Source organism: the organism of the source record quoted next, unplaced genomic scaffold, assembly GCF_019419815.1.
Source record: "Pyrus x bretschneideri cultivar Hongxiangsu unplaced genomic scaffold, Pyrus_bretschneideri_v1 Contig12, whole genome shotgun sequence".
In the NCBI taxonomy this organism is placed as follows: Eukaryota; Viridiplantae; Streptophyta; class Magnoliopsida; order Rosales; family Rosaceae; genus Pyrus; species Pyrus x bretschneideri.
The window spans coordinates 4361857-4376937 of NW_025999413.1; the positions used below are offsets into that span (position 1 = coordinate 4361857).

The window sequence follows — 15081 nt, forward strand, 5'->3', positions numbered from 1 at the left end:
TTCATCCACCTCTTCTTATGAATAGGAAATGCCCTAGAATTAATACAATTCAATTATCGTCTCCTTCTTACGATTCAAAAACAGCCTGAAAAAGAGTTTGATTCTCATCCTCCTCTTCTTGTGAATCCAAATACCGTAAAAACAGAGTTTATTCTCATCCTAGTAGGTCGGTCTGCGAGAAACTAATCATGAAGAAAGAAATATTACCTAAACATTACTGACAAGTGTCTGTTGAGTCTAGGAGCCCAAGCAGTCAATTCTTGTCAGCCTCTTCCTCAAAATCATTACCATAGAAATAGAGTTTGATTCTCACTCTTCTCTTCCTACAAATCAAAATACCCTAGAAATAGAGTTTAATTCTCGTCCTTTTCTTCCTTCCAATCACAATGGATTTGATTAGTTGCTGGAATGCGAGCACAAGGGACTACTCAACAGTGAATCAAGCAAACGGTGCAAGTTCAAACAAGTTGCCTTCTTCTAGGTACAAAGGAGTAGTGCCGCAGTCAAATGGCAGATGGGGAGCTCAGATATACGAGAAGAGTAATCGTGTGTGGTTGGGAACCTTCGATGATGAAGAAGAAGCTGCTAAAACCTACGACATTGCCTCGCTAAAGATCCGGGGTCTTGATGCTATCACACAGATCAGTCGAAACCAAATGAAACCCTACGAATGTGATGTCACCGAGGCCCTTTTCTTGGAGTCGCATTCCAAGGCTGAGATAGTTGACATGCTTCGAAAACATTCTTATGCCAACGAGCTCGAGATGTACAAGCATAAGTTATACAATGGTTGTGCGGCTTGTGCCCTAGGCCTTGATGATGGCGGAAGGCGTATGAAGTGTTACCATGATTTAATGGACACGTGTAGTAGCGAGAGGGAGTTGCTTTTCGAGAAAGTGGCAACACCAAGCGACGTAGGTAGATTGAACCGCATGGTTATACCAAAACGACATGCCGAGAAGCATTTTCAGGTTCATCAGAGTGTAGGGTTTGGTAAAGGAGTGTTATTGAAATTTGAGGATGAGGTGGGTAAAGTGTGGAGGTTTGGGTATTGTTATTGGAGTAGCAGTCAGAGTTATGTGTTGAGCAAAGGGTGGATTCGGTTTGTGAAGGAGAAGAAGCTGAAAGTTGGTGATGTTGTGAGGTTTGAGAGATCGGTAGGGGAGGATAAGAAGCTGTTCATTGACTGTAGATCTAGAAACCTCGACATTTCGGGGATCGGGGAGATGCATGGTACTGTCGGTGACCCTCCAGCGACGGTTCAAGATGATGGAGTGGTGAGGTTGTTCGGCGTCAACATATCACGGAAACATGTGCATTGCAGAGAATAGCAGGTGTTGGAGGCTTGGAGCATGTTCAATAAGTTTGAAAGACGCTTTTTTTTTCTTTTTTTTTTTTTTTGCTTGAACAAGAGAGAGCCTTCCTTTGCATGCATGCAATTAGAATAATTATATTTCAAAAGGCTCGTGGCATATATAACGATTGGGTATTTTTCCTGATTTTCGTGTTTAATCAAAGAAGAAGAAGATCCTAATCCCTTTGTTCTGTAACCAAATGACTTAGTCATTATTTTGTAAATTTAAGGTACGTTATGTTTACACACAAAACTATACTTACTAATGAACTCTTTAATGCAAGTGAATAATATAGTTTATCTGTATTAAAAGGTGTGTGACAAAATATGTTATCTATACATGTATGCTAAACACAAGTATTGTAATTTTCTTCTCATCTCCAACTACTTGCATTCTTTTCTTCTTTAAAAAAAAAAAATTACTAAAAATAACTTGAACGGAAATGAAAAACAAGGATTCAAACTTCAGCCTTGACAAGCTACCTACTACAATATAGTGATATTATTTTCTCACTTGTGAGTATATTATTCATTTGTGAATGACGAATTCGATATATACCAAATTATTATATGGCTAGCTAATTGTATGACTTAACTCAAATTACCAATCCTTAATGTAAACATATCATTTTATTCAAAAACTTCAGCTTTAACGTAAGACAATATTGTAAGGAGGATTTCCTTTTTCAATATAGACTTGATATCATTTTATTATACATATTATAATTTGAACCAATCATTTTGTTTTTAGCTTCTTGAAATATCATCTACCTATAAATTCATTAGATTTTGAAGACATTTAAATATTCATATGTATCCAATAAGTCGATAGTTATGATAACAATAAAATGATACAGATAACTAACTACAAGATGACTCACTACATATGACTAAAGATCATACAGATGACTAACTACAAGAAAAAGGGAATATGCGACGAAATAATATATGAGACCTATAAATTCGTCAGATATGCCTATAATATGTGACGAATTTGTGTAGGCGTCCTATTAACTCGACACAGAGAAAATGAAGTTTCGGGATCAAACCAATGTCCTATTCTAGTGCACTATTATGCGAGATAGTGCAGTGGTTTTCTACGAGGCTTTGCTCAGCACATAGAATTTGACGTCGAATACATATACTAAAAGTGGGATTTCTTACCAAAATAATTTTATTATACACTTTTCACCAATGTATTTTTTTTTCTAATTATAAAAATTTTGAAATACAAAATAATATTTTTAAAATATCAATAACAATTTTTATTGATTATTATTATTTTGAATTGAGAATTATGTTTATATTATTTAATTGGATAAATATACCCAAATCTTAAAATCCTAGCGTCACAGTTCTCTTCCCAAACTTCAACCCAGTCAGTGCCTGTCGGACATTGATCTGCTCTCTTCCTCTCCATCTCTTTCTCTTGCCCTCCACCACAGTGGTGGATTGTCAACCCCCCATTTCCATACTCTTTTCATACTCTGTTTGCGTAGTTACGGTTAAGTCACGGCAGCATTTTATATTAATTTTTTATAGAAATAATAAAACAAAAAATAATAGGAATATAAAATGTTGACGTGGCTTAACCGTAACCACACATCACAGGAGGGCATGGGTAGAGTATGAAAATGGGAGAGCAGACAATCCACCTCCCTCCACCACATCTCTCTCTGTCCCTAATTTCTAGACGTCAATGCCAACCACACGAGAGATTTTTCAGTGTGATCGGCACACGAGATGGTACATCACGTGTCACTATATAAATGATGAGATATGTGTCTTAAAAAGTTAATAACTTAAAAAATAAAATTTCACACCACTCACATAAAAACACGTGGTGTACCACTTGTATTCCCATTACAATAAAAAATTTCTCCAACCACACCAGGCACGATCATGACCTCTCTCTCTCACACAGGTTTCCAGGTTTGATTTTCAGCTTTTAATTTTAGGGAAAATTTTTATTGATTTTTGACTTTTGAAATAGGTCCAATTTTCAGTGATTTTTGACTTTTGAAATAGGTCCAATTTTTAGTTACTTTGAACCCATATCAAAAGACCCCTTAATTTTACTTCACAATTTTGTTTAGTTTTGCTAATTTACGCCGGCAGATCCCTCCTTAGTCCTTAGGCTCCTTTGTTCCTAGGTAAAAAGGAATTTTGTATTATTTTATATGTTAATTCCATAGAAACCTAATTTAATATTTTTGGTTAACAAGCTTGTCTAATTTTTTTTTTTTTTTTAAAGGGGACAACTATGACAAGACACGGTTATCCACTCCGAGGCCCGGAAAGATTCACAAAGACATTTCAACCTCCTTCTAGCCACAAGTTTGGTTTTCACATCAGCAACGGATTTCAAACCCATATAAACTCACTCTACACCAGTCTAAATTTTAAATATAAATTGTTTGTTTTGCCTTATTGTATAATTATCACCAAGTACAAGATAAAATTAACACTTAAACCAAATGTATCAACAAACCCACGTATATAATAATCAAACCCTTGTCATCACACAATCTTTCGTCTACGATTCTATGATGGCTAAAACCCTAAGACGTTGTCAAAGAGAAAAACAAGCTCTTTTGGACAGATGTACAGTGATTTTGAAGTTTTAGATCCTTCAAATACAGTATGAATCGAAATATGATAGTTTATTCTATTTGATTTCAATTATTTTCGTTCGGGTTTAGGAGCAGTTGTGTATTGCCTGCAAAAATTGTGGAAGTGCTACTATTGGAGGTCTAGCTAGGGGCAGTTGTAATCTTGAGATTCCAGAGACGAACTGGCATATAAGTTTTGAAGACATCCATGCTGAAATGAAACAACTTATCTTTCAGTAGCTCGAAGACGTTATAAAAGAAGGTTATCTTCAAGCATTATATTGGATAGGTACTTATGCATTAGTAAAAAGAAATTGCAAAGAAAAATTTAGTTGGAGCGTGGCTGATGAAGAGCATAACATTCTAATGCTACACTATGAAATAGATATATGCTTCTACGATGATTTTAACAAGTATCAAGTAGAGCAGTGGCTTATGAGATCCACACCCTAATTCCAAATCCACGATGATGATGAGCTAATTATTTTAGATTGGTGTACTTTCTCATCAAATGCCCTTGAAGCCAGACAGTGACGGATCCAAGATTTTAGTATGGGGTGGTCCTAACTTTAAAGCTCCAAAAAAAAAAAAAGACCAAAATAATATTGAAAAAAAATAAAAATGACAAAGTCAGTATCTGTCTATCAAAATAAAATAAATATTTTTGTTTTCTTGAAGTATAACTACATAATGTGTAACTCTTATCGTGAATGCGAGAATATCAAAACTCTTGCCGTTAATACAAAGACAAACACTGTGTTCGATCACTTGAGTGACAAGTCCTCACAACATGCACTAATAAATAAACTAGGCATCCCAAGAAAAACTTGCATAACTAAACTTTAATTAGGGTTTTGGGATCAAAGAGAAGAATGGAAGACGTTTGCAAACTAGAGGCTAAACCCAAATGCCAACAAAGATTATAGGCCCACTACCACTGGGCAGTAGTCATCAATAAGCATAGAGGAGGATGAGCTAATTATTTTAGATTGGTGTACTTTCTCATCATATGCTCTTGAAGCCAGACAATGGCGGATCCAGGATTTTAGTATGGGGTGGTCCTAACTTTAAAGCTCCAAAAAAAAAAAAAAAGACCAAAATAATATTGAAAAAAAATAAAAATGACAAAGTCAGTATCTGTCTATCAAAATAAAATAAATATTTTTGTTGTCTTGAAGTATAACTACATAATGTGTAACTCTTATCATGAATGCGAGACTATCAAAACTCTTGCCGTTAATACAAAGACAAACATTGTGTTCGATCACTTGAGTGACAAGTCCTCACAACATGCACTAATAAATAAACTAGGCATCCCAAGAAAAACTTGCATAACTAAACTCTAATTAGGGTTTTGGGATCGAAGAGAAGAAGAAGACGTATGCAAACTAGAGGCTAAACCCAAATGCCAAGAAAGATTATAGGGCCACTACCACTAGGCAGCAGTCAGCAATAAGCATAGAGGAGGAGGGTAAGTTTAAAGTTTTTTATCGGTTCGAAGAGTTGAGGAATCCCAAAGGCAAAACGAAATGATTACTTGAATGAGATTAGGACTCCCTTGATATAATCTTTCCCTTTTTCAAAGTCTTTAAATTGATTTTTACTTTGAAGTGAGTCCCACCTCAGGCACCAGTGTGTATGGATTGAAGAACCTCACGTGGAGTCTAAACCAAAGGGATGTGACCGGATGTCCAATGACAATAAAAAATGCACGCTTTCCAATTTTTTTTTAATGGTTTGGCTCAAAATGGTCTCGTTTTGACCAAATAATTTGAAAGAAAAAGAGTCTTCTTCCTTATCCTTTTGTTTTGCAGAAGGTGCTTGGCAACCATGGTTGCTCTTCTCCTCCACCACAACCCAGATTTGGGTGGTCCTTAGAGGTTTTCATAGCTACTTTTCTGAGCTTTTGGGTGGTCCCTTAATAGATCCACCTCTGGCGCTAGGGGTTAGTGGGATTGACCTAAATGAATCAAGTTTATATGTGAATGCAAGCGTATTTAAATCTGAAACTGAAGTGCCACTTAGTACTATGGATTTAGTGAAGTGCCACTTAGTACTACGAATTTAGTGCTATTCCTCTTCATTAATAATTGAGAAGTCTTAGGTTCGATTCTCGTCAAAGACGAGTTTGAATCACATTATTACTAGTTCATTATGAGACTAAACCCACCCTATCTCCTTTAGTGTAGATAATATCGATTGTTCAAAAAAAAAAATCTGAAATTGAAGTAGATACACGCCTAGAAGATACATGGGATGAACATGAAAGTATAAATTTTTTTTTAACAAACGATATTAAATTTACACTAAAGAGGTGGGAGAGTAGGCTAAGTCTCACAAATGATCAGCAATAATATGGTTCAAATTCGTCTGTGGTAAGAATCAAACATAAGACCTCTTATCTGCCAATGAAATAGAATATCATTAAATCGTAATACTAAGTGGATGTGAAAGCAGAAGTTAAACAAGAAAGATTTTAGGGAGATGCTGCCAGCTGAGATGAGCCTAAAGGCGGAAGTTAAACAGAAAGGAAAGTTTCCTACGTCATTCCACGTTCTTTCTCTGCTTCGCTACTCTTCAAAATATTTTCCCGTTTCCTCTATATGTTTCCACGTTAGACTTTTATTTTTTAATTTGGTGCCAAGATAAATTCAAATATTGAATTGGGTTATTTTGTGAAGGTAGTATAGGTAGTAAACTTCGGTTAAAAATGTTGATGATTTAATTAAAAATAATATGAATGTAAAGAGTAAATTAGATGTAAAGTAAGATTATATTAGTTCAAATAAAAATTTCCAGCCAAATTTGATATTGATTTGGCAAAATCGTGTTAATTCCTTTGTCTTTTTGTCCATATTTCATTATTTATCCAGGAAATACTCAGCCAGCGTTGGTTTATTCATTAGGGTTGTTTATTGTATAGCATGGCTTCAGCCAAACTAGTCCTGGACAAGATAAGTCCTTTAAAAACTGATTTGGAGCTTGGGTTCTTGCAAGGGCTTATATATAAGAGGTTGGGTTACTTTCTATTTTGCTAATTAGTTTTATGGTGAAACTAAGTTGGCCCATGTGTGAAGCTTAATGGTCACATGTGCTACACGTCATCCAATTCGTGTTGCCCATATGTTTGGCTTGAAAAGTCGCTACACGTGAAGGAGCGTGTGAGGATGTGAAGGTAAAAAAGTTTCACATTGGTGAAAGAAAAAGCCTTGCAAGGGATTATACATAAGAGGTTGAGTTATTTCCCATATTATCAATTGATTTTATGGTGTAACTTCAACTTTCTTCAAAATTAAAATTGATTGGATTGAATTTTGAAACTAAATTTTTTGGAGAACGTGTGCAACTATTTTATAGCACAATTTCTTATTATTTATAGCTCTTTGCTTGACTCTATTAATATGATTGTAAACCGGACATCTCAGCGATTAAAATCCCTATGATTTGGTGGATTCTGCAATTTCTTTTATGTTTTTATTTTTTGTATTGTGATGGCCTTCACCTTGTCCTAATCGAGGGATTAAATCACTCATTGAAGTTGCAGGTCACCAAGGTCTAATTCTCAGCCAATACCAACTCTTCAACCAACACTAACTTCTCATGAGCACTCTTCAGGAGCTTGCACTTCAGATTCAGAACTTAGGGATTTTTTTTTTTTTCTGTAATTGTAACTGAAATAAATTGATCCCTACCTACTTATTGCCATTATTCATAAAATCTCTTGCATCACTTGGAAATAGAACAAATGGTCGCATTGACCGAAGAGAACAAATGCAAATGCATTACGTAGACATTTTATGTGTCGGATGAGATGGTGGCAAAAAATGCATCCATTATCTATTCAATGCTCTGTTACCTGTTGGTATCTGGATTTCTAGCTTCAAGGTTGTGTGGTATTTGAGCTTTGATTAGTAATTTTTTTTTTTTCTATTTTTTTTTTTTAAGATTTGCCTATACTTATACTATGTTTGGATGAAGACGTTTAAGATTACTAAGGAATTTTAAAATGACGGGATTTTATTTTCTAGAATTTGTGAATTTTCTTATTTGGTTAACCTAAAAGAAAAATGGAATTGAATACATAAATTTGTTATTTTTAAACTCTCAATCATAGAAATTGAGAAATGATACCTATTTACATAGAATTTAAACTTGGGAATTGGAGGTCCCAAATTCAAAGTTTTTTTTTTCCTCGCGGAAATTCTAAATTTCTATGGTTATGAATCTAAACAAGGGAATTAATGCATGTTAATTTATAAATTCTGACTTTTATCCAAATTTCAAGTTTATTTCCCTCATCCTCACATAGTGTTAGCAATTAATACAGGTTGTCTTGTAATTTAAAGAATTATGGCTCTAGGATTTAGAGAATTGGCTTTTCTTTGGTTTTGTGCTATCTATGTTCTTTGAAAATCTATCTTGTGCTATCTATGTTCTTTGAAAAATCTATATATGTTAAGATAAAGTTTAGTGGTTGTGAATTTGTGTATTTTTTAGGTTCTATGATTAATTTTGTTTTATCATCCAATTATTACACGGAGGAATATCGTGCGGAAAAGCTCTCCGTGGCCCAAAGTGCGCAGAAGGAGAAGGCACAATAGCTACAGCAGAACGCATTTGTAAAAGCTTAGTTGCTGGAACTTTGAAATCATCCAAAACATTGACAAGTTAAATTGATCTTGCATTGATCATTGCAGAGTTTTGAGTTATTTTGATATGTTACTTTTTAGGAACCACATGTTTGGTAGTTTCAGTTCATGTACGAATGTCATGAAGATTGAAGTATATCTTTCCACATTGAATTTCTTAACTTTTGAGCTACAAATGAAAAAAAATTGAGGCATAACTTAATTTGGAGGGAAAAAGGAGCATTCTTTCTACATTGAATTTCTTTCATGTTTTTTTTTTGACACATGTCTTTACAAATAACTCTAAGGTAACATCGTTAGATTTTAAGCAAGGAAAATGTGATGTCGAAAGAATAGGTGTTGAGCAAAGAACGTGATCACAAACTTGGGCACAACAGATCTGGACTCTATTGACACGGTTGTGAAGCCGAAAGAAGACGATCCCAGCACATGATAACCGACCGTGATTTACTAAGCAACCTAGACCTTTACTGTGTGGTCATCATTAGGGCTAGGGGGCTTTCGCTTTATTCCACACTTCTTTAATTCGTTAGGATTTAATTTAAACGCGACATAAAAATACAATTAAGAACAGAATCCAAACTAGTGTACGGAAGGAGAAGGCACAAGAGCTACAACAATGTACTTGTAAAAGCTTAGTTGCTGGCAAATTTTAGATAATCCACAACATTGACAAGTTAAATTGGTCTTACATTGATCAATGATCATTGCATAGTTTTGAGTTATTTTGATACGTTATTTTTTAGGAACCACATGTTTAGTAGTTTCAGTTCATGTACGAATGTCATGAAGATTGAAGTATGTCTTTCCACATTGAATTTCTTATCTTTTGAACTACAAATGAAAAAAAAAAAAAAAAAAAAAAAAGAAAGATAAAGGAAAAAGAGGCATTTCTTCCTACATTGAATTTTTTTTCACGTTTACCTTTTGGCACATGTCTTTACAAATAATCCTAAGGTAACATTGTTAGTTTTGAAACAAGAACAACGTAATGTCGAAAGAAGAACGTGATCACAAACTTGACAAAGGATATTTGGGCATAACAGATTTGGATTCTATAGACACAATTGTGAAGCCGGAAGAATACAAGCCTAGCACGTGATAACCTTATGCGGGACAAGGACACTACATGTGATTTACCAAGCAACCTAGGCTTTACTATGTGCTCATCGTTAGAGCGAGTAAAGACTACTGTTTCTATACTTTATTTAAATTAGTTGTTTAAGCTGTCCAACAACCTATTGATGCACCTCATGCACACTTTGAGCATGGGCTACTCGGGTGTAATGTGTTTCACAGGATACCTATGCTAAATATGGGCTGCTTGAGAGTACAATCCAAGTATGGGCTGATTGTAATAGGATAGTCGATGTAAAAGGAAAGAATCAATGCTTATCGCATGATATGTATGCATATGCATGGGGACCAGGTGGACACGCGACTTATTTGTAGAGGTGCAACAATTAAAGATTCATACTCATTTATTAAAGCTTTAATGGCCAGTCTATGGCCTTTTAACATCACATGTATGATATATTGTCAATCAAATAGAAAGTTAGTCTTTTCTACTTTAGCGGCTTGGCCGATTACTTGAGATTCATGAATACTCTATTTTCTGATGTTAGTAATGTATAGCGGTCAAATAGAACCATTTTCTTCTCGAAACCTTTTATTTTGTTTCATCATGTGAAAGTTAGAATTAAGCCTTTTAACATCACATGTATGACATATTGTCAATCAAATAGAAAGTTAGTCTGCTACTTTAGCTTTCTTCTTGAGACATTTTACTTTTTTTTCATCATGCGGGAGTTAGAATTAAGCCTTTTAACATCACATACATGTTATATTGTCAATCAAATAGAAAGTTAGCCTGATACTTTAGTGGCTTGGCCGATTACTCAAGATTCCCGAATATTCCATTTTCTGATATTAGTAATGTATAGCAGTCAAATAAAACCATTTTCTTCTCGCGACCTTTTACTATTTTTCATCATGTGGGAGATAGAATTAATTCTACTTTATCCCATCCATGTGGGGTTTTTTGTTTTGGGGGGGGGGGTGGTTGTGGGAACGTTTGTGTTTAGCTACAAAATTTATTTTGTACACTGCAAGAAGTTCCTTTTTTTTTTTTAATTATTAATGGGAGTTTTGGGTATTGGTTTATATGAGTGTATTCAATCGGGAATTTAAAAAATTTCTATGGATTTATACATTCATGGATTTTTATGGAGTGTAATTGATTTGTAGAGATTATATGTAAAATTTTGATTCAATTCTCTCGAAATCTCATGAGGAGATGTGAGATTTGTGGATATTTAAAATACATTAAGAAATTTCTCCAATTCTCTTTTATTCCTCAACTTTTTCAATTTTTTTAAATTCAAATTCTAATTGAATGCACAAGGAATGTTATAAACTTCATTAAAATATTAATTGAATACACCTAGATTTCTAAGAATTTTAATAAATTATCTTAAAATTCTTACACATTAAATTTCAGAAAATCATTTAAAATTATGATTGAATACCCCTTATATTCATAAAAAAAAAAAAAAAAATTAAAATCCCTCAAAATTCTAATTGAATACATCCTCCTAATTTGTAGCAACAAGTTTCCTTATCTGTCAAACAACAAATTTACTACGAAAACTAGGGTTCGTACTCTATATTAAGAAAGACAGGCGCATCAAGGAAAACGACATCCATGATCTATTCCAAACCGATGTCTACAAATATTTCTCTACGGTTTTTGCATACATTCCAGATTTCTCATGTCTTCCTGCAATTTCATTGTGTGTATGTCTTCAACTATTTTAATTTCTTTTAAAAGCAAGGGAATCCAGTTCTTGTTTTTCATGGTTTAATTCCTTAGATAAGATATTGTTTTAAGTCGTTTAATGGATTAAGGCATATAAACGAAACAAAGGTAAATTACATAAAACTACTGTGACTTTGAATCCAATCACAATCTCATACCTCATGTTTTAAACGTTATAATATTATACCTCAACTTATGAATTCGTTACAATATCAGACCTCTGTTAAATTTTCTGTTAATTTGGCTGTTAAATGATGACGTGACAGGAGGGGGTCCACTCTTTCGTCAATTGGAATAAAAATTTAATTAATTAATAATAAATTAAGAATTTTTATTAACAATTAAAATTAATTAAAAACTTGTTTTGATTAAATTATTTTGAAAAAAAAAATTATTAATTAAAAAAGTAAAAAATGTTCTTCCCACCCGAGCACCTACAAGCTTCATCTCCACCTCAAATATGGAATTTGTTCCGTGGGTTTGAAGGAGGAAGTGTTAATCCCAGGCCGTCTAATCTCTTCTCTGTGTGTAGCTTCAATTCCCAAAAAAGCCCATTCCTTAAAAATCAGAGGGAATGGAATCAAAACCCCAGAAAACACAAGAAAACCAGTGGGAATTTGAGATCTGAAAATCCCTCCAAAAGGGGAAATTTTGGCTGGGTCTACGTTGCCCGAGAGGTAAAGTTGAATTTCTCCTCAATCGAAATAAAAAAATCTTCACATTCGAAACGATTGATAAGTTTTTGTGAAAAAATTGGATCTTTAAAGTTGGGTCGTCGTCAATCGGGCGAGAATCTCAGTCGCGGCATCAGATTTCCTTCAGAAATGGCCTTCGCGGCCTCCATGAGTGACTGCTTGGAAACGTGGAGGTAGCAGCAGATTCCACGAAGGACGACGAAGAGGAAAGAGGCTTCTGGCTCTTACTCGGGGCCGCCGGAGAAACAAATGTGAAATGCTGGAGACAAAAGAAGAGGAGAGAGAGGGAAGAAGAAGGATGAGGAACATGAAAGTACTTTCACAGCGGGGTGGATCTGGGTTCTTGCCGAAGCAAGAGCGACAAGCCGGCCAGCCTGCGAAGAGGTCTGCTTGACCAGAAGGCAGCCTTCAGATTTTTTTGTTTTTCAATTAATAAAATATTCTTTTCAAAATAACTAATTAAAATACTTGTTTACTTTTTAATTGTTAAATAAAAATTCTTAATTAATTAATTTTTTAATTCCAGTTGGAGAATGAGTGGGCTCCATTTCTGCTACATCATCTTTTAACAACCAAATTAACAGAAAATTTAACAAAGGTCTAACATTGTAATGAATTCATAAGTTGAGATATGACATTGCAAGGTTTGAAGTTTAAAACATGAAATATGAGATTGTAATTTAATCCATAGTTAAGGTAATTTTGTGTAATTTACCCAAGAAACAAAATGAGTCAATTCCCACTCAAAGCACAAAAGTCAATATCATTTGAGGCCCAATAATTTCATCCAACTTGTCTACCCCCAACACTACTACAAAATTAGCAACCATTTCTGGTCTGATTTTACATATATCCGACGAGAATTTGTTTTTCCTGTCATTTTTAAGAACGCCAAGAATGGCCTGCTATGTAGTAGTGCAATATCTAGGAGTGGCTTGCTCACACAATCAATCATCTAACCTACTTCCAAGTCTAAGGCGATTTTAGTGGTAAACAAATAAATATTTTTTTTATATAACTGAAGTTTGTTAAATATAGTTAACAATGTACAATATTAATTATTCAACAATTTTTTTTTTTATATATACAAGCAACGGTGGGGAGGGAAGAATCAATCACAAGAGTCAATGATATTAACCGTTCTATTTAAACAAAAGATCTACAGGGAATAAAAACTAAGGAGGAGGAGAAGATAGGTAGATTAGTAATAATATGGTTCAAATTCGTTTTTGGCAAGAATCAAATTTAAAACCTCTCACTTCAAAGTAAAGAAGAATATACCGTAGTATTAAGTAAGTTCTACATTTAATACACCAACCTACAACTATATATATTAGGGGTGGTATTGGTACGATTACCGTACCAAAACCCATGTACCAATTAACATACCAATTTTTTGGTATGACAAAATTTATTACAATTACTGTGCCAAACTTTTGGTCTACCAAATTTCGGCATGCTAAATAGTTCGGTTGACATGTTATGGTAATGGTAATTACCACTTTGTTTTGAGCCATTCTTTTGGGCGAAAATTTGAATTTTTTTTCAACCCAATTCAAGGCCCAAATGTGGTTTGGCACTCTATTTGGGTTTCTAAAACATTTTTATTTAATTATAAGATTTTATAGAGATTCATTTAAGAAACAAGAAGTAAATAGATGGAAGGATTGCTGAAAGAACCCAGCATCTCTAAAAAAAAATAGTACAAAGATTCCTAAATTCCATCTCTACATTCTTTAAAATTGTACAAAAATTAACTTGATAGACGAAGTCAGGGAGAAAGACATTCCAATTTGATGAAGGAGAAGATGAGATGGACAACGAAGACAGAGAGAGAGAGAGAGAGAGAGAGAGAGAGAGAGTTGCCGGAATGGGAGCAACATAGATGAAGCCGATGGCTAGATGAGTGAAAAGATAAAGAGGTGCAGTGCAAGAAAGCTTAGGTTTTTTTTATTGGGAAAGTGGAGGTTAAAGGGTGAGATGATTGGATAAATGACTAGGAAAAAAAAATATAAAGTGCATATATAATGATAATAATACCTAATTATATATATAAATGAATAAATAAATGATATAATATTAATAGTAGTGGTACAGTACGATATATCACTGGTAATGGTTTTGAATACCATTACCATACCGAAAATGTATGGTACGGTACAAATAACGTACCATTACCAATGGTACAAATTTTTTGGCACAACTTTGGTATGGTACGGTTGGTAATTCAGTTAGTATGGTAACTTGGCAAAAAATTCCACCCCTAATATATATGAACATTACACACTCTTACCACATAATTATATGAAAAAAATTGATCGGGCCTACTTATCTTCAACCCTAAATCAAATATATAGAAAAATGTTGGAATGATTGGAGACGGCAAGTTTGCCATTAGGAACTCAAAAAAGTCGAGCTTCATCTCGCCGTGAAAAGTGGTCAAACGGGGCAAGTGTTGGTGGGTTCTTGTTCAAGAGACTAAGGCGAGTTGAATGAGGTGGTGGCCAAGATTGGATCCGTCGAAAAATGCACCTGAAAAATCTGTAGAAAATCAGGTCGAGAGGCAAGAAACCGGGTCGTCGGGTTGGCTTCGCGGGTCGGCCTTTACAGAAATGGTAAGGCTGCTTCAGTTTTGCTAGAGCTGCTATACGTAGAAAGTCCAAACATCATGTTGCCCTTGCCCATGCTCTCTTATTTATCTTTTGTTACAACTTTTGTTTCGTAAATAGCATTTGGCTACGCATTCATGTGATCGAACTCTATCCGAAAATACTAATATTGACCACGAAAGATTTACGGAGTTTTAATGCCTAACTACGGAAAATCGGACTTTATCACTAGTCAACCAAAATTCTAAAATGAACAAGAAAGAAAAAGAAAAAAGTGCTTTATCCTTTAAACTTCATGAACATTCTACAAAGCCTCCAATACCTGCTATTCTCTACAATGCACA

The 15081-nt window shown here is 34.4% G+C and overlaps 1 protein-coding gene across 1 annotated transcript; it reads left to right on the plus strand.

Annotated features, from left to right (window-relative positions):
* Window positions 1–1804, plus strand: LOC103947800 (AP2/ERF and B3 domain-containing transcription repressor RAV2-like). The gene has a single exon (XM_009358762.3). It carries the CDS (start codon window positions 387–389, stop codon window positions 1329–1331), a length of 945 nt encoding a protein of 314 aa, XP_009357037.2. The 5' UTR covers window positions 1–386; the 3' UTR covers window positions 1332–1804.
* The last annotated feature ends 13277 nt before the right edge of the window (window positions 1805–15081 follow it).